This window comes from Leuresthes tenuis, unplaced genomic scaffold (assembly GCF_036924035.1).
Source record: "Leuresthes tenuis unplaced genomic scaffold, fLeuTen1.0.hap1 SCAF_13, whole genome shotgun sequence".
Lineage (NCBI taxonomy): Eukaryota > Metazoa > Chordata > Actinopteri > Atheriniformes > Atherinopsidae > Leuresthes > Leuresthes tenuis.
The window spans coordinates 6,780,808-6,805,005 of NW_027325367.1; the positions used below are offsets into that span (position 1 = coordinate 6,780,808).

General features: G+C 38.5%; 1 protein-coding gene across 2 annotated transcripts in view; it reads left to right on the forward strand.

Moving 5' to 3' along the window:
• ryr3 (ryanodine receptor 3) overlaps positions 1-24,198 on the forward strand; it is a 116,014-nt gene that overhangs the window by 73,655 nt on the left and 18,161 nt on the right. Inside the window, exons 37-71 of one of the 2 annotated variants that reach the window (XM_072362401.1) lie at positions 2,413-2,516; positions 2,878-3,013; positions 4,285-4,468; positions 5,854-5,956; positions 6,418-6,538; positions 7,295-7,464; positions 8,410-8,630; positions 9,940-10,030; positions 10,371-10,511; positions 11,016-11,179; positions 11,408-11,486; positions 11,659-11,748; positions 12,758-12,901; positions 13,633-13,695; positions 13,779-13,854; positions 13,961-14,084; positions 14,280-14,395; positions 15,636-15,703; positions 15,797-15,918; positions 16,112-16,161; positions 16,251-16,311; positions 16,418-16,656; positions 16,795-16,876; positions 17,463-17,593; positions 17,697-17,815; positions 18,232-18,430; positions 19,096-19,190; positions 19,446-19,591; positions 20,331-20,418; positions 20,523-20,615; positions 21,646-21,813; positions 22,337-22,396; positions 22,630-22,764; positions 23,276-23,388; positions 23,659-23,758. In XM_072362401.1, coding sequence (XP_072218502.1) covers positions 2,413-2,516; positions 2,878-3,013; positions 4,285-4,468; positions 5,854-5,956; positions 6,418-6,538; positions 7,295-7,464; positions 8,410-8,630; positions 9,940-10,030; positions 10,371-10,511; positions 11,016-11,179; positions 11,408-11,486; positions 11,659-11,748; positions 12,758-12,901; positions 13,633-13,695; positions 13,779-13,854; positions 13,961-14,084; positions 14,280-14,395; positions 15,636-15,703; positions 15,797-15,918; positions 16,112-16,161; positions 16,251-16,311; positions 16,418-16,656; positions 16,795-16,876; positions 17,463-17,593; positions 17,697-17,815; positions 18,232-18,430; positions 19,096-19,190; positions 19,446-19,591; positions 20,331-20,418; positions 20,523-20,615; positions 21,646-21,813; positions 22,337-22,396; positions 22,630-22,764; positions 23,276-23,388; positions 23,659-23,758 — 4,196 coding nt within the window. The remainder of the gene's footprint in view (positions 1-2,412; positions 2,517-2,877; positions 3,014-4,284; positions 4,469-5,853; positions 5,957-6,417; positions 6,539-7,294; positions 7,465-8,409; positions 8,631-9,939; positions 10,031-10,370; positions 10,512-11,015; positions 11,180-11,407; positions 11,487-11,658; positions 11,749-12,757; positions 12,902-13,632; positions 13,696-13,778; positions 13,855-13,960; positions 14,085-14,279; positions 14,396-15,635; positions 15,704-15,796; positions 15,919-16,111; positions 16,162-16,250; positions 16,312-16,417; positions 16,657-16,794; positions 16,877-17,462; positions 17,594-17,696; positions 17,816-18,231; positions 18,431-19,095; positions 19,191-19,445; positions 19,592-20,330; positions 20,419-20,522; positions 20,616-21,645; positions 21,814-22,336; positions 22,397-22,629; positions 22,765-23,275; positions 23,389-23,658; positions 23,759-24,198) is intronic. The other variant, XM_072362402.1, reaches the window with a different exon arrangement.

Here is a 24,198-nt window from a genome sequence, read left to right on the forward strand (position 1 = left end):
TGAAGCAATAAAATTTCCCTTTGGGGACTAATAAAGTATTATTGAACTGAATGGAATAGGTTGGGCTGTTTTGGCTTTGGAGCTTGGCAACAACTCAGCTGATGATGTCATATACAGTGTCGGCAGATAATCCAGGTGAACTCTCAGCAAACCACATGCACAGGAACTCAGCCAACAGTTTAACATTTGTGGTGCAGAGATGCTTTTTCTCAGTGACATGTCCAGGATTATACCATCTGTTGTTACCGAAATCACTCCTCTTTCACAGTTACCTCTCTTTCTGCAGTCTCTGCCAAAATAGTCCTGAAGCTGAGTTGAGAAGTGTTGGAAATCTTCCTGCAGCCACATTTTAGTGAAATAATAATTATACTGCCTTCCTGATATTCTTGCTAGGCCCTCAGCGGGCCTCCCAGCTTGTCCATTTTATCCAACAGTGATCTTCCAGTGATGATCAGGGAAAGAAATGTTTTAAACTTCCCCCTCCTTTCACTTCATTATGTTCTTGCTCATGATGTTCAACTAATCTGGATTCAGTGCCTTTTTCCAAGCAATACTTGGGCTTTGGAAAGTTCAGTTTGATGCTCCCACATGCAAACAACTTTCCTGTTGCCATGGTTATGCTTCACAACAGATTTTTAAAATGTGCCAGAATTACCAGCAGGAAACATTGCAACACCCAGCATCTGAACCAGTATAGAAATGTTTCAAAAATCAGTTTTTCTCTTAATAAAAAACCTCAGTGTAAAATCACAAAGAAAGACACCATATGTCCAGAGTTACTGCAGCAGGCTGCCACCAGTGCGATGTCATTCCAGAACATAAGTTATAGATAAATATAGAAAATATATAGCTTGATCTGTTTCGACACTGACAAAATCACATGAAATGACATGTTTATGAACTGGTTTGTCTGAAAATTTCCATTTGGCCAGGTTTTTTTTTAAATTTTAGTTTTTTTAAGGAAAATGTTGTGGAGTTCACTAAAACTAGTCAGGGATTTGTGACCTTATTGGTACATATGTACTAAACACTACTCAAAATTTGGAAAAAAAGCATAATTTTATGGCTTTTTTTTCATCTCAACTGACGTTGATGAAATACAGCGGAGTAAACTGCAGGGTGAAAATGTTATTGGCTATATATTAATGCTCTTATTCTTATGCACATTGGACATAAAATGTGCAAAGAAGTTGTTGTTTTTATTTTATGTGAACATTTTTAAAATATTCGCCGTTTTAACAATTAACATTTTTAAAAAGATGAGACACCCCCAATGTAAGTGCTTTTCTTTTCTGTCTGCTAAAGAGAGTGAGCTACATTATCTTTTAAATTGTGTCCAACAGAAGTTAGTGATCCTCTTTACCTTTTGGAGAAAGCAGTCCAGATCAACATCTTCCCAATTCAGTTTTGCCCAAATATTTGTGTTTATTCCTCTGCAAGTGGCAGAGGGGCTTTGGATGTAGATCTTTGTGTTCAGCTTTAAGAAGCCTTGGTTAGCTGCAGTTGTTTGCGCCTCCATGAAGTCCAAAGGTTCGATAGTTCTTGGTTTACCGTGTATTGACAGTGCTAAAGACAATTATGCTTTTTTTGTACAGCTCAGGCGATCTGAAAATGATTCTTCTCTCAGGGAAAACTGTGTGAACTGTGAACGGAACTTTTAGCAGCTTGTTGTCCATTCTGAAATCAAATGAATAGAACACAACAAAAAAATTGAACAAAAATATGCATTCACTTTTGAATCAAAACAAAAGGCTCGGGCTACTAAAATGAGTTTAATCAAGTGGATATCAGTAAAAGTTAGAGTGGTCCAGCTGGGAAACATAGAGGGAATTTTAATTCAAACATCTAAGGCTTCCTGAAATGGGAAAAAAAAATCATCTCCTGTGTGAACAGGAGGAATAATTACAGCAATAAAACTCTTTCAGTGTTCATATTCAGACTAACAAAATATGAATATGTTCTTAAACATCCTTTTAGAAGGGCGTGAAATAGTTTGGCTTTATATTGTTTTTGTTAGAATATACCTAATTGCTATGACTCTTTTTAAAAAAAAAATTTTATTCTCTTGTTACAATATCAATTAAAAAAAATGAAGGAATCTGTTGTTCATCAGTCCTGTCAACCTTTGTTTTACTTTTCCTTATTAGTTAGATATCTCAGAACTAGAGTGAGTGCATTGTTTAATATAGGTTAGAGAGGAGCTTAAACACTACAACAAATACATGTCACAAGTTCAAGAAACCTGCCTGAAACAGACAATGAAACAGACAATGAAATAGAAATGAAACCTGAAATAGACAGAACTAATCATATCAAAACAGACATAATACGTGGCTGGAGAGGTGTTTGTTTTTACTACACAGCAACAACAGTTTGCTTTGCTGCTGACACTGTGTGTGTGTGTGTTTTCAGCCTCTGAAGCTATGCGGGGCTCAACTCCACTGGATGTTGCAGCATCTTCAGTGATGGACAACAACGGCCTCGCTCTGGCTCTGGAGGAGCCTGATCTGGAAAAGGTTTGTCAGTTCCACATCAAGAAAAATAATAATTATAGTAATAACTATGATATTAATAAATTATAATAATAATAATAACAGATGAGTTTTAAAAAAAGAGGCTTGACTGCACAGCTACTACCAATGTGACACCTTCGAGTTGCAGGCTGATTAAAGAGGCTTTGTTAAAGCTTTAAAGTGTTTACTCTTATCTGAGCGTATTTGTTGTTGTAGCAAATGCCGTCCATGTTTTCTCTGCAAGAATGCAGACTGATATTCTGACAAAACTCACTTGGTAATTGCTTTCAAGCTGTCACAGTTGTTGACAGGGTCAAAAAGACATTAAGAGACCCAGGAGTGAAGCAGGACTGTTTGTGTGTAGGTGGTGACATACCTGGCAGGATGTGGTCTTCAGAGTTGTGCCATGCTGGTTGCTAAGGGTTACCCGGACCTTGGCTGGAATCCAATAGAAGGAGAGCGTTACCTGTCGTTCCTGAGGTTCGCAGTCTTCTGCAACGGTACGTGTGTCAATTTTCATTCTGATCACTTGTTTCAAATGTTGCGAACACTGACTTTTATAGAGTGACCTTACGTACACTGAATGGTTACATGTGGCGTACTCTCTGATCAGATTACCTTGCTGCAGAAACATAAGGTTCAATATTTCATGAGGTTCTGATAAAGCACACTTTGGACATGGTTAAAACCTTTTTAAACAGCAAGTAGCTGAATGGTAGCAGTAGGTTAGTAAGTTAGGAAGTAGGCAGACATTGCTATTTTTATCGCAAAAGATTTTTCTGCTTTCTTTAAGTGTTTTCGACTGGTTTAAAGAAGACTTTTGCACATTAGGGGGGAATGGCAAAGACTTTCCATGCAAATCATGTCCAACTTTGCAAAGATTAAAATAGTGTGACTAACCAGATGTTTCCAGTCTGAACCGACAAGCAAACACACAACTGACAGATGAAACATCTCAGATACTCCTGAATAAGAGCTCTGTCCATTCTTTTTTCCTTGAGGAAGTCCATCACAGTTGTTGTTGTTCCAGCCTCAGTAAGTTTCCATTTCAGACAGCTACATCTTTTACTTAATTACGACCACAAGAAATCTAGCCTACACCACCACCTACTGGTGACACATGTGAAAACACATCGGAATCCAATTTCTTTTTCACGGCTTTTCAAAAAATCGCTTCAGTTTTGCTTTGCTGCTGAATGGAAAAACAGCAGGTGAATTATTGCATTTCATTGTGTTCAACGTGTCCCGTCAACAAAATGTACTGTTTGAATCTTTGAAGACGCACACTCATATACAGAGCAGCTAAATTAATAATTTCTGACTGGGCACTCTTAGTTACCAAAATGACACATTAAACGAACAATTAATCATCACCTGAAAGAGAGGGAGAAGAAAAATGCAGTTTCATTGGCCATCTTACATAATCTATGTAGAAACCTTAACTTGACTTTATGGATCCATTGGAGGATTTTATGGATACATTGGAGGATTATTAGTAACATAGTTACTGGTATAAAAACAGGAAATGAAGTGATTAAAAAAATTGCAAGAGAAGGCACCACAGTGCTGCTGAGTTGCCAAGACTGAGAGGTGGAAATGTTAGTCAGCTCTTTCTGGATAAAAAATGTATCAGTCCTTCAGCAAGGTGCTGAATACCACTTCCTGGATATCTGTGGTCTAGCTGACTCTGTCCATTTCTCTTCAGAATGACATAAAGCGTTAGCTAAAGTGTGAGAAAGATGAATGTAAATGTCCTTCTGTTGTATCTCAGGTGAGAGCGTAGAGGAGAATGCCAACGTGGTGGTGAAGCTGCTGATCAGACGTCCAGAGTGCTTCGGCCCCGCCCTGAGAGGAGAGGGGGGGCAGGGTCTGCTGACTGCCATGAAGGAGGCCATCAAGATTTCTGACGATCCTGCTCTGGACCTGCCCAAGATCCCTGCTGGAGTCACTACAGGGTATGAATCTGCCCCAGTCTATTTGTTCAGCTGGTTCATGGCAGTGTTTCGAATAATCAGTTTGATCACACTGAGACACTAAAACTCCATCCAAATACTCAAAAGTATTCACAAATGATTAGATCTCTAATTATCTGTGTGAAATGCTATATTGATAGTTATATTTGACATCCTGTGTGATTATGACCTTTGCTCAACCAGCATTAGTCTTACCTGTTACTTAAACAGAGCAGTAAAATAAGAATTTGATATGCTCTATTACCGAGAGAGGACTGGTGTTTATCCCATTGTCCCTGTTGATCCAAAAGAATTGGAAGAGGTTATTTCTCTGTTTTAATAAGTTTTTTCAGTAGACCAAATTGTTTTAGTAATAAGCTGATCTCTCTGAGATTTAATGAGTATTTAAAAATTGTGTTGCATAAAGTTTTTGAGGCTCCAGCACAAATAAAAACATGCAAATGAAGCAACATTAGACACAGAACGCATAACTGAGTGAATTGGAGAAAATACAGATATATAGGGCTCTATGCATTTCAGTTTAGTTGAAGTCTCCAGCTGCAAACTGCTCTCCTCAGGCCTCAAGTTCTGTGAGCCAGTGGAGTTTGAGTTTGAGTCTCTTTCTGATATATGAAGTAGACTGGTTGATTGTACACTACACAATCTTCTTATGTACTGTAATTTGAGGAGAAATATAAGCTAACATGCTGCTGAATCTTCACTCGCATAACTCGAATTTAAATCTTTACTCCAGTTTCAACTGCTGCACTTCATATTGCAGGTGTATTGATGTTCTTTAATGTCACTTGTTTCCACTGAGGAAAAACGGTAATATTACCTTTTAGGAAGCAAGTTTGCAATACACCAGCTGAGTTGGTCAGTTACATCTGCATGAACATCAAAGTAGACCCAGATCTTCAGTGTCCTGCAACGGGAAATCTTGTTCTCTGTCAAAGTGGCTTTTATAAATGATTATACGTATCAGTCTGAGTGAACGGTATATTTAGAATTCTTTTAACCCAGGCTACCTCCTGCTCAAAATTTAAGAAATAAAAAAAAACAAGCAGCTTTGACTCTGGCTGAAGCTGTGGCTACTTTGTTCCAAGTGTCTGTTCCCGCATGCTTACAGGGGTATACCGAGGTTGCAACACACAGGCTTCATTTTAAAGCAGAAAATAATTACTGGCTGAGGTTAGGAGGGGGCATTGGGAAGCTGGTCAAAATTGATACATTTAACATAGTGCCTTGAAAGGAGATCATGTTTTGTGCCAAAAGAGTGTTATATACCTCCTACTGCTCCCCTGCTGACCTTTTTGATTGTCTTTCAAAAGTATTGAAGAACATAGTTATTACAGTTGCAAATAAACGTTGTTGTCTGTGTGCTTCAGGTCTGGTGAGGAAGAAGAAGAAGTTATTCACATGGGCAATGCAATCATGTCCTTCTACTCTGCCCTTATTGATCTGCTGGGACGCTGTGCTCCAGAAATGCATGTGAGGCTCTTGTTGAAGAATACTGTGCAGTATGGAAGGCCTCGCCTGTATCAGACTTGAGTAACAGCTAACTTTGTAATATCATATTCTATATTTAGTAGAGGTATCAAAATGAGTAGAATTAGTCATTTGAAGACTTTGGCCCTGTACTTTATCTTAATGGTACTTTTTAACATTAACTCTCAATAGAAAACTGCAATGTTCACCTTCTAATATAAGCAGATAAAAAAGCAATCAGCCTCACAAAAGCAAACAAGGACTGCCAAACTTTGCTTTTCTTTTTTTAAGATATAATGTTGAAAGTTAAAAATAACAAACTAATAATAAACTTTTTGATATTTACCATTTCAGCCACTGTATACTTACTTTAAATGTGCTCTCACCTTGTATGTAGGCTCACGTTTTCTACTTAATTTTTGCTGCAGGACACCATAATAAATGCGTTTTCTTATTTCTTACAGCTTATCAACGCAGGTAAAGGTGAAGCACTGCGTATCAGAGCCATCCTGCGCTCTCTGGTTCCCACTTCAGATCTGGTGGGCATCATTAGCATCCCCCTCAAAATGCCGGTGGTTAATAAAGGTAAGTAAATTGTGGTAGCTGCATGAAGTCATGCAGCTGTCAGTGGTTGAAAAGCAACAGATAAAAAGGAATGAATTGATATAAAGCAGTGAGAGCAACAAAATATCCAGACCTGTAGACGGGAAACCCAAAGAGATTGGAAAATCTTCCAACCGATGCAGGAAAGTGTTTTTCTGGCTTAAAGGCTGAAGCTGTGCAGTCATCTATATGACATTAAAATTTATTCTGTGTGAACAAACACATGCCACCTTATCTCACAATCTATTTTCACTGCTTCTTGCTGAACTAACATGCCACATTACTCACTGTAACTGCTCAGAGAGAAAGAAGATTTGGCTGGTATGGTACGCATATCACACTGACAGATCAAGGAAACTGGAGTGATTACATACATCTTCCCTTTGAGAATCATATATCATGGTAAATGGCTCTGTCCCAACAGCAGGCATCACTCAGAAGTGAATTAATCCCTCCTTTCTGTCTTCACTGTGAAGGAAAACCATGCCTATGATGTGTTTTCCACATCAGAGGCGTGTACTTCATCTTGTTTTAAATGATCCATCATCTTCCCTTCATTTGTCTTTCCTCTGTAGTCACCACCTTTTCATTATTTTTTCCTCTATTCTCCAACTTAAGCTTCTAATGTATTCACTCTTGTTGTCTGAGCTGGTAAATGCATGTTTACAAAGTGTAGATCATCATAAAATTTGCACACAATCCAGAGTATATGTCATTTGATACACGTTTAATCTGCAGACGGCACAGTGACAGAACCCGACATGTCAGCTTGTTTCTGTCCGGACCACAAGGCCCCCATGGTGCTCTTCCTGGACAGAGTGTACGGCGTTGAGGACCAGAGCTTCCTGCTCCAGATGTTGGAAGTCGGCTTCCTGCCTGACCTCAAAGCCTCCGCTTCTCTAGACACAGTGAGTCTCAAAGAACTTACACCACATCATCATCATTATTATTATCATCACATTCTAATGAAGGACAATATGATGACTTGTGGGAACAATGTTTTGACTTAGAACTCTGGCTTAAACATCAGCTCATCCTCATAGGAATGAGTAACACGCAGTGTCAGAAAAATTCTCTCAAAATTAGGCTCAGAGTCGCTGGATACAATTAACTCAAAACATTTATTTCTTGCATGAAGGAGACAAGTCTGCACAACCTATGAGATAAGTCCTCAAATAGATATGTGTTATTTCTGTGTATGTGATACTTCATCCAGGGGTAACGTGTCACAGCTGAACTACTATGAATATTACAATGACCTCTTTTTTTTTAAATTAATGAATGTTCTCTGAAGCTGTTTGTGAAGTTATTTTTTTTTTTCACTTAAATTATGTAAAGTTTCTATGAAGTTTAAGTTGTTTTTTTTCTGAGGACAGTTGTTCAGACTTGTTCGACACACCCTCTGTATCGGTCATTTGAACTGATTGATCTAAAATCTTCAGAGATCATCTTTTTATTTTTTGAGAGAGAAATTCTTCCCATACCAAGGGCTGCATCTTTTATTGGGCCTTTTTTACGTGGTAATTCTACTATTTTGTCTTTGATAAGTTTTAGCTGTTGTCTAACTTTTGCATTTTGATTATCACAGACAAGTTGAACACCACTGTCACAAACGCATCCGGTGTCACATTCAGAGTCAAAATAACATGAAAACACTAAATCAGTTAATATCCAGTCAGCGTTGCCCTTTTCAAATCCCGGTTTTAATAAGAGAAAAAGTTACTTTTTACATCTAACTTTCTAATGAAGGATATTTAACATAACAATTTCTTTCACAATAATCAGTATTTCTGCTTTTGTTAATCTTTAAATGTGTAGACTGTATTGCTTATTGTACGGTTGTTGACCCGCAGGAAGTGCTGAGCACAACGGAGACAGCGTTGGCTATGAACAGGTACATCGGCTCGGCCCTGCTGCCTCTGCTGACCCGCTGTGCCGCTCTCTTTGCCAACACGGAGCACTACACACGCCTGGTCGACTCCACGCTCGAGACCATCTACCGGCTGTCCAAAGGCCGCTCGCTCACTAAAGCCCAAAGGGATGCCATTGAGGAATGTCTGCTCACAATCTGCAAGTAAGGCCTCTGAATGTTTGTTCAGACCCAGTGGGGTGAAAACATTGAAGTTGAGTTTACAGCCCCTTACATCATGATATGTTTCAGACAGTCATGCAGCAAAATGGCTTATCACGGGCTGTAGTCCAACACATAAAGTACAAAACAAAATGAACCAGGCTGTAGTTTAAAGACTTAAACAAAAATATGTTTTATCTTGTTGGTGAAATCAGTTAATCTGTTTATATTGTCAGTTAAAGACTAAATGTGTCCATTACAACACACACAGCAACAAAGGAAACAAAGTCTACTACTGTCATTGTATTTGGATGATTCGTATACTGTGATGTTTGATTGCTTAGATGTTTGAAACATTGTGAAATTAGAGTAGGCACCTATTTTAAATTCGGAGCTTGACTTGGTTAATTGTTCAAGTGAAAATTAATTTACAAAATCTGCAGTTGCTTAAGTCAGATTTATTTGTGAAGCCTGTTTAAAGAAGAGTGGACCAAAGTGTGGTACACTAAATTGAGGCACAGCAATGGTAAAGCAAATAAATGATTGAATAAAGGCAGCTAAGAGGACATAACACAGTATTTGTATGTGGTATGCTTTTCCAAAGCTTTGAAGCAATTACAGCAAAGAGACTTCCTTACTGACTAACCCTAATCAAGGAAAAATAAAGGCAATTGTTCAGAGCATGTAAGACCCTTGTAAAGCTTTAAAAAACAAAAAAGATTCAGTACTTTATTGGAAGCTAGTAGAAGGATAGTGGAGCAGGAATGTTGCTGTCTGTGTTCCTGGTACCACTCAGAAGTCTTGCTGCAGCGTTCTGCACCAGCTGCAGATGAGACAACGGTGTCAGCGCTACAGGGGATGGAATTGAGACTGGAAATATTCATTTATTTGAAAAAAATATAATCTTTTCCCCACTGAGTTTATTGGTTTATTTGAATTTTAGTTCTGCACTGAATATAAAACAAAGATTACTGGCATGTGCATGGAGGTGGGGAGACGATGCCTCTATTTGTTGTGGTGATGAAAACAACCACCACATTCTTGCTGTCATTTAGCTGCAAAACACAGTTCAGCATTTCACCTCCTGAAGGCTGCTTTGAATGCTGATGACAGAAGTGGACTTGATGGGCATAGGAATGGAATGAGACATTGTGCTTTCGGCAAATGGAGCCTAAAGGAAGCATGCAGCACATAATAATTTAACTTCTTCCTCTGTTTTTTTTTTTTTTTTAATCAGTGCTATCTTTACAACACACCTTTGCCTTTTTTTTAAAATGTATTAAATAAATATGATTTTGTTCTCATTCCACAGACATCTTCGTCCCTCTATGATGCAGCAGCTGCTCAGACGGCTGGTGTTCGACGTTCCCATGCTCACCGAATACTGCAAGATACCTCTCAAGGTGAGATCCTAAAACAGTACAACACATACAATAAGTGATGTTTGATTTATGAGTTGAGAGTTTTAAGATAATTATAACAAGCAATCACACACATTCAGTTAATTACACCTCATTTATCTCCCCCAGTTCAAGCATCTGTACTCCTTTCCCCCTTTTATGTATTTCAAAGGGTGTATATGAAACGGAGCAGGTGTTTTCATAGTCTTGTGATTTGGGCCTCTCCATTCAGACCAAACTTTTAAGAAGATACCTTGTATTCTATTTGTCTTTTTAGAAGCGTGCAAATATATTTGATCATTTTTAACCTGCTTCCTTTTGTTTTCTTGTGTCTGATCTTCAGCTGCTGATCAACCACTATGAGCAGAACTGGAAGTATTACTGTCTACCGTCCGGTATGGGCATCTTCGGCACTGCCTCCGAGGAGGAGATCCTTCTCACCAAAAAACTCTTCTGGGGAATCTTTGACTCCCTTTCTCAGAAGGTACCACCAAAAATCATGTTGTACAGACTGTTCTCTTTGTTCTTCTCTGAGAATGAGTCAAATGTCAGGAGGCAAAACAATATTCTCCGATATGTCTCCCCACAGAACAAATGTTAGGTGGTCTATTGGCATTTCCTTTCTTCTGTTTACTAAAGTCTCTTTTTCTTCTGTTTTTTGGAAAACCCAAGTTCTTTTTAACATTTGTGTTGCTCTCCTGAGAGAAAAGTTCTTGTTTGTCAGAAGCAGTGAAGTAAAAGCTCAATGAAGTGCTGTGAGCAGTGCAGCAGAAGCGCAGCCAAAGCAGATGAATCATTTATCAGTCTGTGACAAGCTGTTACTTAGTGCAGACTTTCTCAGTTTTCTATATTTAATATGTTTTCCTTTTTCAACTTAGTTTGGTGCAGCTCTCCTCAGTCTGTCTAATAGTCTTCCCAAATATTCTTACAAAAAGAAAAAAAGTGGGAAAACTATTGTAACCTTTTCCTCTCTTTGTCACCCCTGAAGAAGTATGATTCTGAACTGTTCAAAATGGCCATGTCATGCCTGTGTGCCATTGCTGGAGCCATTCCTCCGGACTTTGTGGATGCCAGTTTAGGGGCAACATTGGAGAAACAGGGATCGGTGGATGCACAGGGCAACTTTGAGCCCAAACCCATCAGCACTGCCAAGTAAGTCATTTGTAGAGTCAAAGAGATTAAAAGATAATGTAACAACAAATTTCCAGCCTAAATGTTTGATTCTGTTTTATTGAGTTCATAGACAGCCATTTCAATATAAGCTGTTCTTTGTGGCAGGTCTACTGTCTGTAAACCTGAACAAAGCTTACCGGCTCGCTTTCCAAGTAAAGCTGGCATTGCAATAATACTAAATATTTAAACATGATCTCCACTTTCCAGTATCTCCCTTCCTGAAAAACTTGAGTACATTGCCAACAAATATGCAGAGCATTCCCATGACAAGTGGTCCTCAGAGAAGGTTTGTTTCTTTCATCCATGTTCACATTTTATTTCTCACATAGAGACATGTGGGAGGGTACAAAATGCAAAGAAATGCTAACTTGTAATTGAAGTTTTCCTGTACAGTAGCACAGCTGACTTGTTCCTGGAATGCACTGTGCATCATTAACTGTGATAAACCGCTGTTGCAGATGTCAACAGGCTGGAAACATGGAGACAGTGTGGATGAGCAGGCCAAAACGCATCCATTGCTGAAGCCATACAAAGCTTTGAGTGAGAAGGTATATGGATACTGGTGCATGCAGGTGCTTGGCGGGTCGTACAAAACTGAACCGATAAAGAAAATTAATCGACCAGTTTTCTAGGCAGGCTAGGGTTTGAAACGGCTCAACTCCTGCCTGAATTCTCCTTTAAGCTTCCATCTCTTCCATCTCATCTGAGGTATAGATGCTTAGAGGACTGAAACATTGGTAATTGATTGCCATTAACAACACACTACTGTTGAGTGTTTAACACCTTGAAAGCTTGATTAGCCAAGCAGGAAAATATCAGCAAGTTGTCGGTATCTTTTGCATGTGACTTTGACAGAAGAACAGTGGACAGGAGCCTTGGAAGCGGTGCACTCATTTTTGATATGTGTGCATCAGGGCTTAATCTAATTTAAGGTTTAGATAAAATTTTCCAAAATGTTTCCAAATGGAGATCCATCCTGAGAGGGACTTTGCTCGAGCTCGCTCCTTTTGGCTCTGCCTTAAACTATTCTGGTATTGAAATACAATTTTCATCAGTGTCTGACATTTTCAAATTGAAGATATAGAGGCATTCTTTGATAACCACCTTCGGTATTGAAAGAGAGTAACGATCTTAATTAAATTCAACATTCACCCTTTCACACAACATTTCTTCCGTTAATCTATTGGCAACTGAATGGGTCTGTATCATGTGGGAAAAAACCCACAGAATAAATTTGTTGCCATAATAATTGATTCTTCATATCTGGATGAAGTCCCATCCATCAGGAGCAAAGACAAATAGCTCTTTTTTTCCTATTTCTCTCATTTGTATAATGTACAGTTATAATTTTGAAAAATCGAGAAAAAAACTTTTTGCGTACATATGTCAATAAGATGAATCTGTAGGAGGATGATCTAGAAATGAAGAAAATACGTTGCTATGTGATTTCACTGTTCAACACAGGTGAAAATATTCACAGCTGGTGGCCACATAGCATTTGGTTTAATGTCTTATAGAGAACAAAGAGAGTCAAACATCTGTGTGTTTAATCTGTAGGAGCGAGAGACGTACCGCTGGCCTGTGAGAGAGTCTCTAAAGAGCATGTTGTCTATGGGCTGGAACATCGAGAGGACCAAGGAGGGAGAAGCCATGTTCCAACAACGAGAGAGCGAAAAGCAGCGAAAGATCTCAGAGTCTCAGGTAACCTCTTTATTTACAGAATAATATTCATGCTTTTCTCATTAGTCAGTACTGTCATTAGAATGTAAACATATAGCAAACATGTGTACTTATGATACTTTTTTGATTCACTATAATCTCACACAAATAATCAGGTTGCTTTTCTTTCTTTTAAGTTGTCCATCTTTTTATGGTCCATAGTTTTATTTATATAGAGACATCTCAAGGCACTAACATAACCCCAACAATTCAAAGAATTCAAGCGTGTTTAGCAGAGATGGTATGATATAAACGGACACATTAAAAACGGTAAATGAGCGGATTACTTTTGTCATGAAAGACTAATTTGTACAAAGTGACTATGCTGATTACTTGTATCAGTTTCGCTGAATTTATCACACAAAAACAAGATATTTTGCAATGAAATGTAGTGTTGTTTGGGACTGAGAAGTATCTGTCAAAGTGAATGCAGTGAAATCGGGTGTGTTTGGTCCATGGAATGTTGTCACGATATATGTAAAATAAGTAATACTTAGGCCAGTGACATATATCCTGAAACATAAATCAAATAAAGATCTATTGTTTATCTATGATAACTAAATTCCTTAAAATGACCTGCAAAAAAAATTGTGGAATTTTGGTATTTTATGCTGTTTTTTGCAAAATATACGAAACTCTGTGTTAGTTTAAAGGAAAAGAGTTAAAGGATCATTTATCTTCTTTAACAGAGTCTTTGTTCTTTTTTACTCTAGATTAATGGATTCAGTCCTGCTCCAGTGGATCTTCACAGTGTCACTTTATCTAGAGAATTACAGGTTGGTTTTCACTTTTCTCAAACCTAAAAAAATAAATAAATAAATAGATAAAAATAAAAGTTAAATTTTTGTTGTTTCTGCAGGGCATGGTTGAGGTGGTTGCAGAAAATTACCACAACATCTGGGCTAAGAAGAAGAAATCTGAACTCCTCAGCAAAGGTGTTTAAAAAGGGCAGTTTAGAATGCTTGGAGGGGGTATTAATTTTTGCCTACTGTATAAAATGCACTTGAAATGAATTCAAATAAATCTTATCCGACTGACCAGGAGGAGGAGCTCACCCGCTGCTTGTTCCCTATGACACCTTGACTGCTAAAGAGAAGTACAGAGACAGAGAGAAGGCCCAGGAGCTCTTCAAGTTCCTGCAGATAAGTGGCTATGCTATCACAAGGTTAGCCTCTTTCGCATTTCTGTAAATACATAAAATTGAATTAACTGATATATCTCTGTAATGTAACTTTAATTCAAGAGCTGAATAACAATGGCTGGTCCTGACCTAACGTTTAAGATTCAAATCCCACGTTTTGATTTTGATGATTTGATAGATAAGTTATGAGTAGTACTCACCTGTGATCCCGTCTTGTAGAGGCCTAAAGGACATGGAGCAGGACTCATCCTCTATGGAAAAGCGCTTCTCCTTCAAGTTCCTTAAGAGGCTGCTAAAATATGTTGATTCTGCACAGGAGTTCATCGCTCATCTTGGTGAGTTTGTTGCACCTACAGACAAAAAAAGAAAAAAAAGGTCACCTTCTTTCAATTCTTAGGTTTTACATATCGGGCGAAAAAAAGTAAGAATTTGGTTCCAACCAGGTTTTAAACAACACATGGCATATTACACTGTCATTAGAGACGGTGTAAGACATAGTGTGTGAAAAACAAAGTACATAATGACTGCTTCCCTAAGAATTATGAGGGTAAGTAGCAGTCAGGTGCTACTAATAAAATGCACTTGATTAACTGAAGAAGTTTTGGTATATTGCTGGTCTGGAGCATTCAGGTGTGTTAAAGCAATGCCAAGAAAGTACAACATCAGTAATTGTCTTAGAGAAGCAAATGTCCATTAATTAATCTGGGATTGATTATTAAGCCATTTCCAAACTATGTGGAGTCCCATCATTCTACAGAGAGAAAGATTATTCACAAGTGGAAATCCTTTAAAACAGTTGTCAATCTTCCCAGGAGTGGACCTACCATCAAGTTAACCCCAAGGTCAGACTGTGCAATGCTCAGAGAAACTGCAAAACACCCAGGAACTACATTTCAGACTCTACAGGCCTCAGTCAGCATGTTAAATGTTAAAGTTAATGACAGTACAATTAGAAAAGACTGTGCAAGTATGGCTTGTTTAGTCCACCATGAACTTCTCTGGATACCAAAGTATTCTCGACTCAAATGTGACACCTAAAGCTTGGCTGAAACTGTGTCATCAACAGGACAATGATCCCAAACACAGCAGCACATCTACAACAGAATGTCTGAAAAAGAAAAGAATCAAGGTGTTGCAATGGTCCAATCAAAGTCCAGATTGTATTTGTCCAGACCTTCAGAAAGCTTTACATAAATGAATGAATGCAAACCTCAAAGAAATAAAGCAAAGTTGTAGAAAATGGGCCAAATTTCCTTCAGAAAGATGAGCCTGATAAAATCGCACAGAAAATGATTACATGGGGTGTAGTTTTTTTCCACACACTGTTTTTTTAATAGTAACAGTGAGTAACGTATCATGTGCTGTTATCTGAGGTTGTATTTACCTACTTTCAAGTCCTGATGAGGACCAGTTGATTTTTTTTAGTTTGTCCTGATACATAAAACCTTAGAATTTAGAGGGACTGTTCGTTTTTTGTTTTTTTTGTCATGACTTTACACTACAATAAAGCACAGTTGAGTCTGTGAAACTAAAAGTTGTAGTTGAATTTGTTCCTCAACATTATTGTTAATGCAGAGGCGATGGCAACCAGTGGGAAGACCGATAAGTCGCCTCATGACCAGGAAATAAAGTTCTTTGCCAAGGTTGGGAGCAATTTTTGGAACAGAGCTTCTGATTTACTGTCAAATTTTTTTTCAGTGAGGTTTTTATTAGGCTTTCCATTTTATTTCCCTCAGGTCTTGCTTCCCCTGACTGATCAAACATTTAAGAACCATTGCCTCTACTTACTGTCCACGCCTAGCCAGAACCTGAGCAGCTGTGGCTGCGCCTCCAACAAAGAGAAGGAGATGGTCACCAGGTATGTTGTAGAAGTAATAATAATAATCTACTTTGTTGTCAATGTTTTGCTGGTTATATATTTGTCTCGCTCTTGCTGCCTTGGTAAAATGTGCATGACAGTTTGTCATATATTCTTAAAACCTTTTCTTACTCCCTTCGGCTTACTTTTCCCTTCTTCTTCAGCTTTGTCCTTAATTCCATTCTTTTTTCAGCCTGTTCTGTAAGCTGGCAGCTCTTGTTAGACACAGGATTTCTCTCTTTGGTAAGGCTGCCATTGTTTCTGTCTGTATGCTTGTGAGCATCTTCGACTTAAATTCCCTTCAGGATTTACAGTGAATGTCTTTGTGACAGGAAGTGATTCTGCAATGATGGTGAGCTGTCTGCACATCCTTACTCACTCACTCGACACCAGGTGAGTACATAGTTTTTACTATAGGCTGTGTAACAAAGCTCAATGAAAGGGATATATTTGGCCTAAATATCCACAAGTATCAAAACTGAATTTACTCTTCTCTCAGGACGGTGATGAAGTCTGGTGCAGAGCTGGTGAAAGCTGGCTTTAGGACTTTTTTTGAGAATGCAGCAGAGGACCTGGAGAAGCTGGTGGAGATGCTGAAACTGGGAAAGTTCATGCAATCCCGTGCCCAGATGAAGAGTGTCACTCAGAGCATCAATTATGTGACGGTGGCGCTGCTGCCCATCCTCACTGCCCTTTTTGAACACATCAGAACTTATGAGTTTGGAGTTGAACTGCTTTGTGAGTTCATTTTATTACCAAACGTTCAAAAGTCCTCTTGTGATACACTTTCCATTTAATGCATGTTTTCCATCGTTCTACAGACCGTCTGTGCACGTTTGCTGGTGTACAATATGTAAATGTTTTTATTTGTTCCAGTGGATGATGTGCAGCTGTCCTGCTACCGAATCCTGACGTGTTTCTACACTCTGGGAACTGGAAAGAATGTCTTTGTGGAGAGGTAGGAGAGGGTAGTCTTCCAGGGTTATAGAACACAGCAATGCATTAGTTTTATTATGCTTGACACGACTAATTACGATTATGGCCGATAAGCAGTTTTCATTAAGTCATGTTTGTTAAAAATGCACTCAGGGTTTTTGGAGTGATTCATAGTCACTGATGTGCAAGAGGAAAAAGTCTACTTTGATTCATGTCCCAGCATTTTTGGGAATCATTATGTGTTCCTGGCTTGCTTTTCTACAACCATAAATTTTTCTAAAACTGCAGTGGATGAGACATTTTCTCACCCTAAGCCAACTCAAGCTGTAAAATATTATCAACCTTGCCTTGCTGTGTGGTCTTAATCTCTAAGCCACGTGGAGAGCAGTGACAGCTCTGTGTGTCCACTAAATATCAAGCTCTGAAGTTGTCCATATACTAACCCAGGACGTGTTTATTTACCAGCACTTGGCATCTGTTTCTCCAAACAGAGCACAATGGTGTTTTTAAGAGCTGCTTGGATGCATATTGTTATGGATGCTTTTTTCTACCATAATTTAACATGTATTGCTTTATACGATGGTGTGTATATATATATATATATATAGGCATCTGCCAGCTCTGGGGGAGAGTCTGGCAACGCTGGTGGGTGCCATGCCTGTAGCGTTCCTGGAGCCTCATCTAAATGCTCACAACCCCCTTTCAGTCTTCAACACCAAGACCCCACGAGAGAGGGCCAGTGAGTGTCCAATCGATCATCTTCTTAACTTTGATTTTAATTGAACCCACTGCCATGAAGCTGTTTGTGTTCGATCAAAGTGACCAGTGCTGTTCTGTTCTAGTCCTGAGTATGCCCGACACTGTGGAGGAGATGTGTCCAGAGATGCCTCAGCTGGAAAAACTGCTCAAAGATGTCAACGATATTTCAGAGTCTGGAGCTCGCTACAGTGACATGCCGCAGGTCTGAAGTAATGATGAGATGTTTCAATGTGAAAGAACAACTGCGCTTTTCAGTCGTTTGTCCAAAACAATGCCATTATTGTAGATATTATGGAATTGAACTAGTCTGTGTAAGATCTATTGTGAAACATACAAGGGAGTAAAAGTCGGGGTATTGAGCCTCTGCTCCATTCAATTTGACTTCACTTTTTACAATCTCACTATCAACCTTACGGAAGTATTAAGACACTTAATACAAGTGTAATAATGAATCTGCAGACTTCCCCTTTAATGAAGGAATATTTTCAGAAAACAAATTTAAAGGATATTGTGTGTGTGTGTATATATATATATTTATTAATGAATAGAAGAGAAGTGTGAAACAAAATAACCTGGACCAGTATGCTGGATATTTAACCTTGAGAATTTTTCTCACAGGTCATTGAAGTAATCCTACCCATGCTGTGCAATTATCTGTCCTACTGGTGGGAGAAAGGTCCAGAGAATTCGCCCCCTGGTACTGAGTGCTGCACCATGGTGACCTCTGAACACCTCAGCATCATTCTGGGAAACATCCTCAAGATCCTGAACAACAACCTGGGCATTGATGATGCCCCCTGGATGAAGAGGATTGCAGGTAAGTGTGTGACACAAGGCTGCTCAACAAATGAGTGAAAGTGATGGTTTGTTACGTCAGGCTGTCATCTCAACAGTTGTGTGGACTTTTTTGGAGTGTCACATAAAATAGAGAGAAGTTGATTAGTTTCACATAAAAAGAAGTTGGGGAAATACTCATTTAAATGAAACTATTATCAATTTGTACAATTGTACGATATTGTACTCCTAACAAATAAAATGAGATATGGATCATGTTTTGTCTTGCATAAAATGGTTAAATACTAATTGTTGTTTCTGTGCACCTGCAGGATAATTCTTTCTAATTTTACGTTGATGTACTGCAGATTTTACTCTAGTTTGTTTTTCTTTGTACTTTTAAAGTGAATGCTACTTATTCTGCAACTGTTATTAGTGTGATCTTTTATGTCTGTCTCCAAACCAGTTTTTTTTTTTTTGGTGATATTACCCAAAAAAAAAAAAGGTTGGGTTTTGTGTGAAAGGCAGTTTAAAAAAAATGGCTGAAGTTGTTAAATACATATCCATCTGTCAGCACAGCCAACATTCTTCAGAGACGCATTGATAATTTTGGCATCTGAGCTCTAAACCTGCAATATAAATCTAATTCATTATGGAGAGCTTCATTCTCTTAGTTTAGAGATTAATTTTTCTCATCTTGGGCTCCAGTCTACTCTCAGCCAATCATCTGCAAAGCCGGGGCAGATTTGCTGAGAGCCCACTTCCTGCCGACACTGCACAAACTAAGGAAGAAGACAGTGAAGGTGAGAGCTTAAAATGCACCATATAGTGTAACGGGTGCATATATTATCCACTGCTGACTAAATTGTGGTTAAAAGATCTTTTGCTGACTCCAACAGTAGCTGCTGAACCTGAAGAGTATAAACGAAGCTGTTAGTAGTCAGGAATGCTTATGCAGACAGTAACAACACCACCATCATGAGAGAGGACGATGATATGAGATCATTTCTGGTTCTTAAGTGTTGACACTCTTAATTGTTGATGTGCTGCAATCACAGGTCGTGGCTGAGGAAGAGTTGCTGAAGGCTGACAGTAAAGGCGACACCCAGGAAGCAGAGCTGCTCATCTTGGATGAGTTTGCTATGCTCTGCAGGGACCTCTATGCGTTCTACCCCATGCTCATTCATTATGTGGACAACAACCGGTAAAATATACATTCAGACTTAACTGAAAGGGCATTTTTCAGTTTTCTTAAAGGGTGAAATTGCTGAAGTTGACTCAACCAGAACCTATTATATCTGGCAACCATTTCTGTACTTTTTTCATTTTGTTCTTTTAATCCATGTCTATCCATGGTTATTATTGCTTTATAGGTTATTGTTTTTGCTATCGGGGAGCCAGTCTTTCTTATAATATTTTGAAGTGGTCTTGAGCAATAGCTCTACAGACTTTCTGAAAGTCTTTCTGAGAGCTTTTTCTGCTTTATCGCCCATTTTCAGCCTTTTCTTTTCTTTTCTGATTAGCCACTTAACACTGACTTATAAGTAATTTAAACATAAGGCACATAAAACAAGAGTTGAACCAGTGTTGTCTACACATAACAGAAAATGAATAAAGAGATGGATCTTTAGGCAGTTTGTTTCTAGCAGCCAGTCACAAAGACTAATTTCCTTACTTAAAACAGTTGACGGTTGGTTAAATCCATATTTTCATTTCTGTCTGTACATTTCAATAAATGACCTCACCTATCTGTTGGCAATATAAAAAGAAATGAGGGATGGCTCTGGCACAGTGCTGCTTACCTGTTTGTATGTGATCATTTAAATCAGTAAGCAAATCATTCTGTCAGATTCGCTTAAGAAAAAAATGAGCCTCATCATCCACTCCTTCACAAAGATGATGTAGGTCAAAGTGTGTCTGGTCTGTGCCTTTATCCACTTCAGGTCCAGGTGGCTGAAGGAGCCAGATGCAGACTCCACTGAGCTCTTCAGGATGGTGGCTGAGATCTTCATTCTCTGGTGCAAGTCCAATGTAAGTGTCCCCACTCTCTCATCACAGTATTACATGCAAAAACAGGTTTATAGTATACATAGTTTATAGTATATTAACCTGTATTCTTTGTCTTCTCAATGCAGAACTTTAAGCGTGAGGAGCAAAACTTTGTGATTCAAAATGAGATCAACAATTTGGGTTTTCTGACTGGTGAAGGCAAGACGAAGATGTCCAAGGTAAAAATGTGGATGCAGAACGATAAGATACCTCCGAATACACGTTCCATATATCCCTTTTGTTAATGGTGCTTCACATCAAGCTTAATGCTGATAACAGTGGTCTGCTTATCAAATGTATATCTGCTCAGGACAAATGGGCCAAGTGGTGCACACAGGGTAGAGGTCAAAAAGTTTAATGCACTCACCTCTGGTTTTGGTCTTCTCATGAAATCTATTATTGTCGAGAAAAACAACTAAACAATGACAGAGTTGGATAAAAGAAATCAGTAAAGTTTTCCAGTTATTGTTGAAATCCTTTCATTGAGTTTATTCGGGGGAACATTATGAACCATTAACCACAAAATATAATCGTATGACCAAGACATATTGAGGAAGGTATTAAAAACAGGTACATATACATATACTTTGTTAAATAAAGGTTCAAACAAATTAAACGAATGAAAGATTTAACTTTTTGTTGCATTTTGGAAAACAACTTTTCTTGAAACAGGGTTGTACTTTAACTCCTTATATAAGCATGTCTCGTGCTCCTGCTGTGTGCTGAACAATCTGACTCTGGACACGTTTGATGTTAGACAGATGGGAGTTCACTACCTCCTAAATATGTCTGGTTCCACTTGTAGTGTCCATATTATGGTTATTCGGAAGTTCATTGTTTAATTATAGGAGTCTTAATTAGCTTCACACGCTTTAATGTTTTAAAAAAATTTAATAACTTTCCTCTTACTGTACATTCATCTGTCACCTTTTGTCTAAACACAATGTTTTAGCCTCTATTTTTAAGCATAATATTGCTTAAAAAAAAGATCAACAAAATAAAAAAAAGAGCTCAAGTGATCCCTCTCAGTCATGCCTTATGACCAAAAAAAGTGTGCAGTGGTGTATTTCTCTGCAGAGATAACATTCCCAGAAAGGGAAACCCCCAAAAAGCATATAGTGACCTCTTTATACCACAGACACACAGAACCATAAGCTCTTATGCAATCATACTCGAAGTATATCTTTTCAATCTTATCTCTGTCTGTAGTCAGGTGGGGACCAGGAGAGGAAACACAAGCGTCGCCGTGGTGAATACTACTCCATTCAGACGTCTCTGATTGTAGCTGCCCTGAAGAAGCTGCTACCCATTGGCCTGAACATGTGCACTCCAGGAGACCAGGAGCTCATCTCTTTGGCAAAGATACGCTACAGTCTGGTGAGCTGTCAGAACAGGAACTGGTGCGAAGATTTTTATGCCACCTTTGAACAGAATGACATCCATGGTTAGTTAGTTAATGTTAGTTTTTTAAGGGAGGAAGTAGTCCCTCATCTAAGGTGTTTACCAGTGTTCTGATATGATCATTTTAACCAAGTTTGGAGCAAAGCTTTTTTGAAGACAAATACTACAAACTGCTCTGGTGCAGAATTGTTCAGGTAGCGTGGTGCCTTTTGAGCAGACTTATGGGGCTTTTTTTTCTGTGCGACACTTCTTTTCATGGCTGCACTTTTTTTAAAACTGCAACTTGAACTTCTATTTTATTATGTTGAGGTATATCCCAAAAGATCACAGAACAATAAGTCCTTTGTTGGCTAAAAAAACCATTCCTCTATGATACAGCAGATATGAAATAAACTAAATATTAAGATGGCTCGATATGCACACTCAAGTTTTAATGTATAGAAATGGTAATTACACTGTAGTGCAGTTTTGATATTGTGAACACCCTTTCTCCTTGTAGAAAGACACAGATGATGAGGTGAAGGAGCACTTGCGTCAGAATCTCCACCTTCAGGACAAGGTAAAATTACATGTTCAGCAATTTAAGAAGCAAGAGTAAAATAGAAAGCCTTTAATGTCATTGCTTTGCTCAGAATACCATCAATCTGGAAAAGCAATGTGATTAATTAGTGCTGTATTAGTACTGTATATTTGTATACAGTATTTATATTTGTATTTGTTTTTGTACTGTATATGTATAATTCGCAGTGGTTTCTTAACTGATTTGATTTATTTTTGTGTGTGTTTTTCCAGTCTGAAGATCCCGCTGTTCACTGGCAGCTGAATCTGTACAAGGATGTTGTGGTGAAGAGTGAGGAGTCTGCAAACCCAGAAAACAGTGTGGAGAGAATCCAGAGCATCTCTGCTGCAGTCTTCCACCTGGACCAGGTAAAAGCACATTTTTCCATTTCTGCCGTCAGGATAGGGCAATAAATAATGGCAATCCCACAAAATGCCTCTAAATGTTACAACCGCATTTAAAGCTGTCACGAAGCAAGATGTAGCAGAAAAGAAACAAAATCTTTGCTTTAGCAGGTACAGATGTATTGTGTTTTGATCAAAGTAGAGCTGCCACAAACATTTATTTTCATCAGTTAAGGTACCTGTTATCTTCACAATTAATCTTGGTCCTTTGGGGATTAATGTTTTGGTCTGCAGAAGTAACGGAACTAAAAGTGAACATTTTTATAGAAATAGTATAGTATAAATATAGAAAAGTGCAAAATCACTGACGTTTAACTGAGCTAATTTGTCAAATGTCGGTGACCAAAAATGATATACTGGAAATTAAAATTCTATATAATTATATATCAACCATAGAAAAAGGCTTTGAGCAGAAAACTTGGCATGTCTCAGCATGTTGTGCACCCCCCATTTGACAAATCCTGTCATATCTCAGGTGGAACAACCTCTGAGGAACAAGAAGTGTGTTATTCAGAAGCTTCTGTCTAAACAGCGGAAGCGTGCTGTAGTGGCTTGTTTCCGCATGGCTCCACTTTACAATCTACCCAGGTAAGTTTTTTTGGTTTGTTTGTATTGTCCTCTCTCACCTGTCAAACATCTGAAACTGATTACGTCCAATAGCTAAATATGGGAATTTCCTGTTTAAACAACACATCCTGCTTTTTGTCAGTCTAACAGTGCACAACAATAACTAAAAGCTGTGGGGGGTTTGATGGGTGGTCATTTTTTTGAGGCCATGTAAATCCCTCATCGCCTCCCTAATGACATTCTCTCCTCTGTGTTGTTTTTCTTGCATAACACTACCTCATCCTCTCTCAGATACAAAAATAATAATTACTTCCTGAATGGCTATCGGGAGGTTTGGCTTGAAAGGGCATTCAAAGCCTCCAGCTTTGACCGCCTGTTTTCCCTGCTGACGGTAAAGTGACACTAAGAGCAAATGCTTCATCTGCTCAACCCTCCCCTTCATCTACCAGGCTATGGACTGATCTCTGCCTAGCAACCAACTGTTTCTGCACTGTTGATTCTGATTGGTCAGCTAGAATGAAGCAGAGAATTGACTGAAAAAGAAACCTTATATGGAAAGTGGAAACATGCTGCAAGCTGCAGGCCTCTGTTTTGTTTCAGGTGATGTCAAAAGGAAGAAATGAAGAAATTAAAGAAGAAGAAAGAACAAAGTAGTCTTGATTTCCATTTACAACATAATTCTTAGTAAATTTGAGGTTGTTTTATGTAATTTTTTACTTTTACTATAATATTTTCAACTAACATTTTGGGTAGGGTTGAGCTGTTTTCCAACATATCTGTCCGTCTTTGTGGAGGAACTTGTTTTTCTTTAATACCTGAAAGTTCAAATAA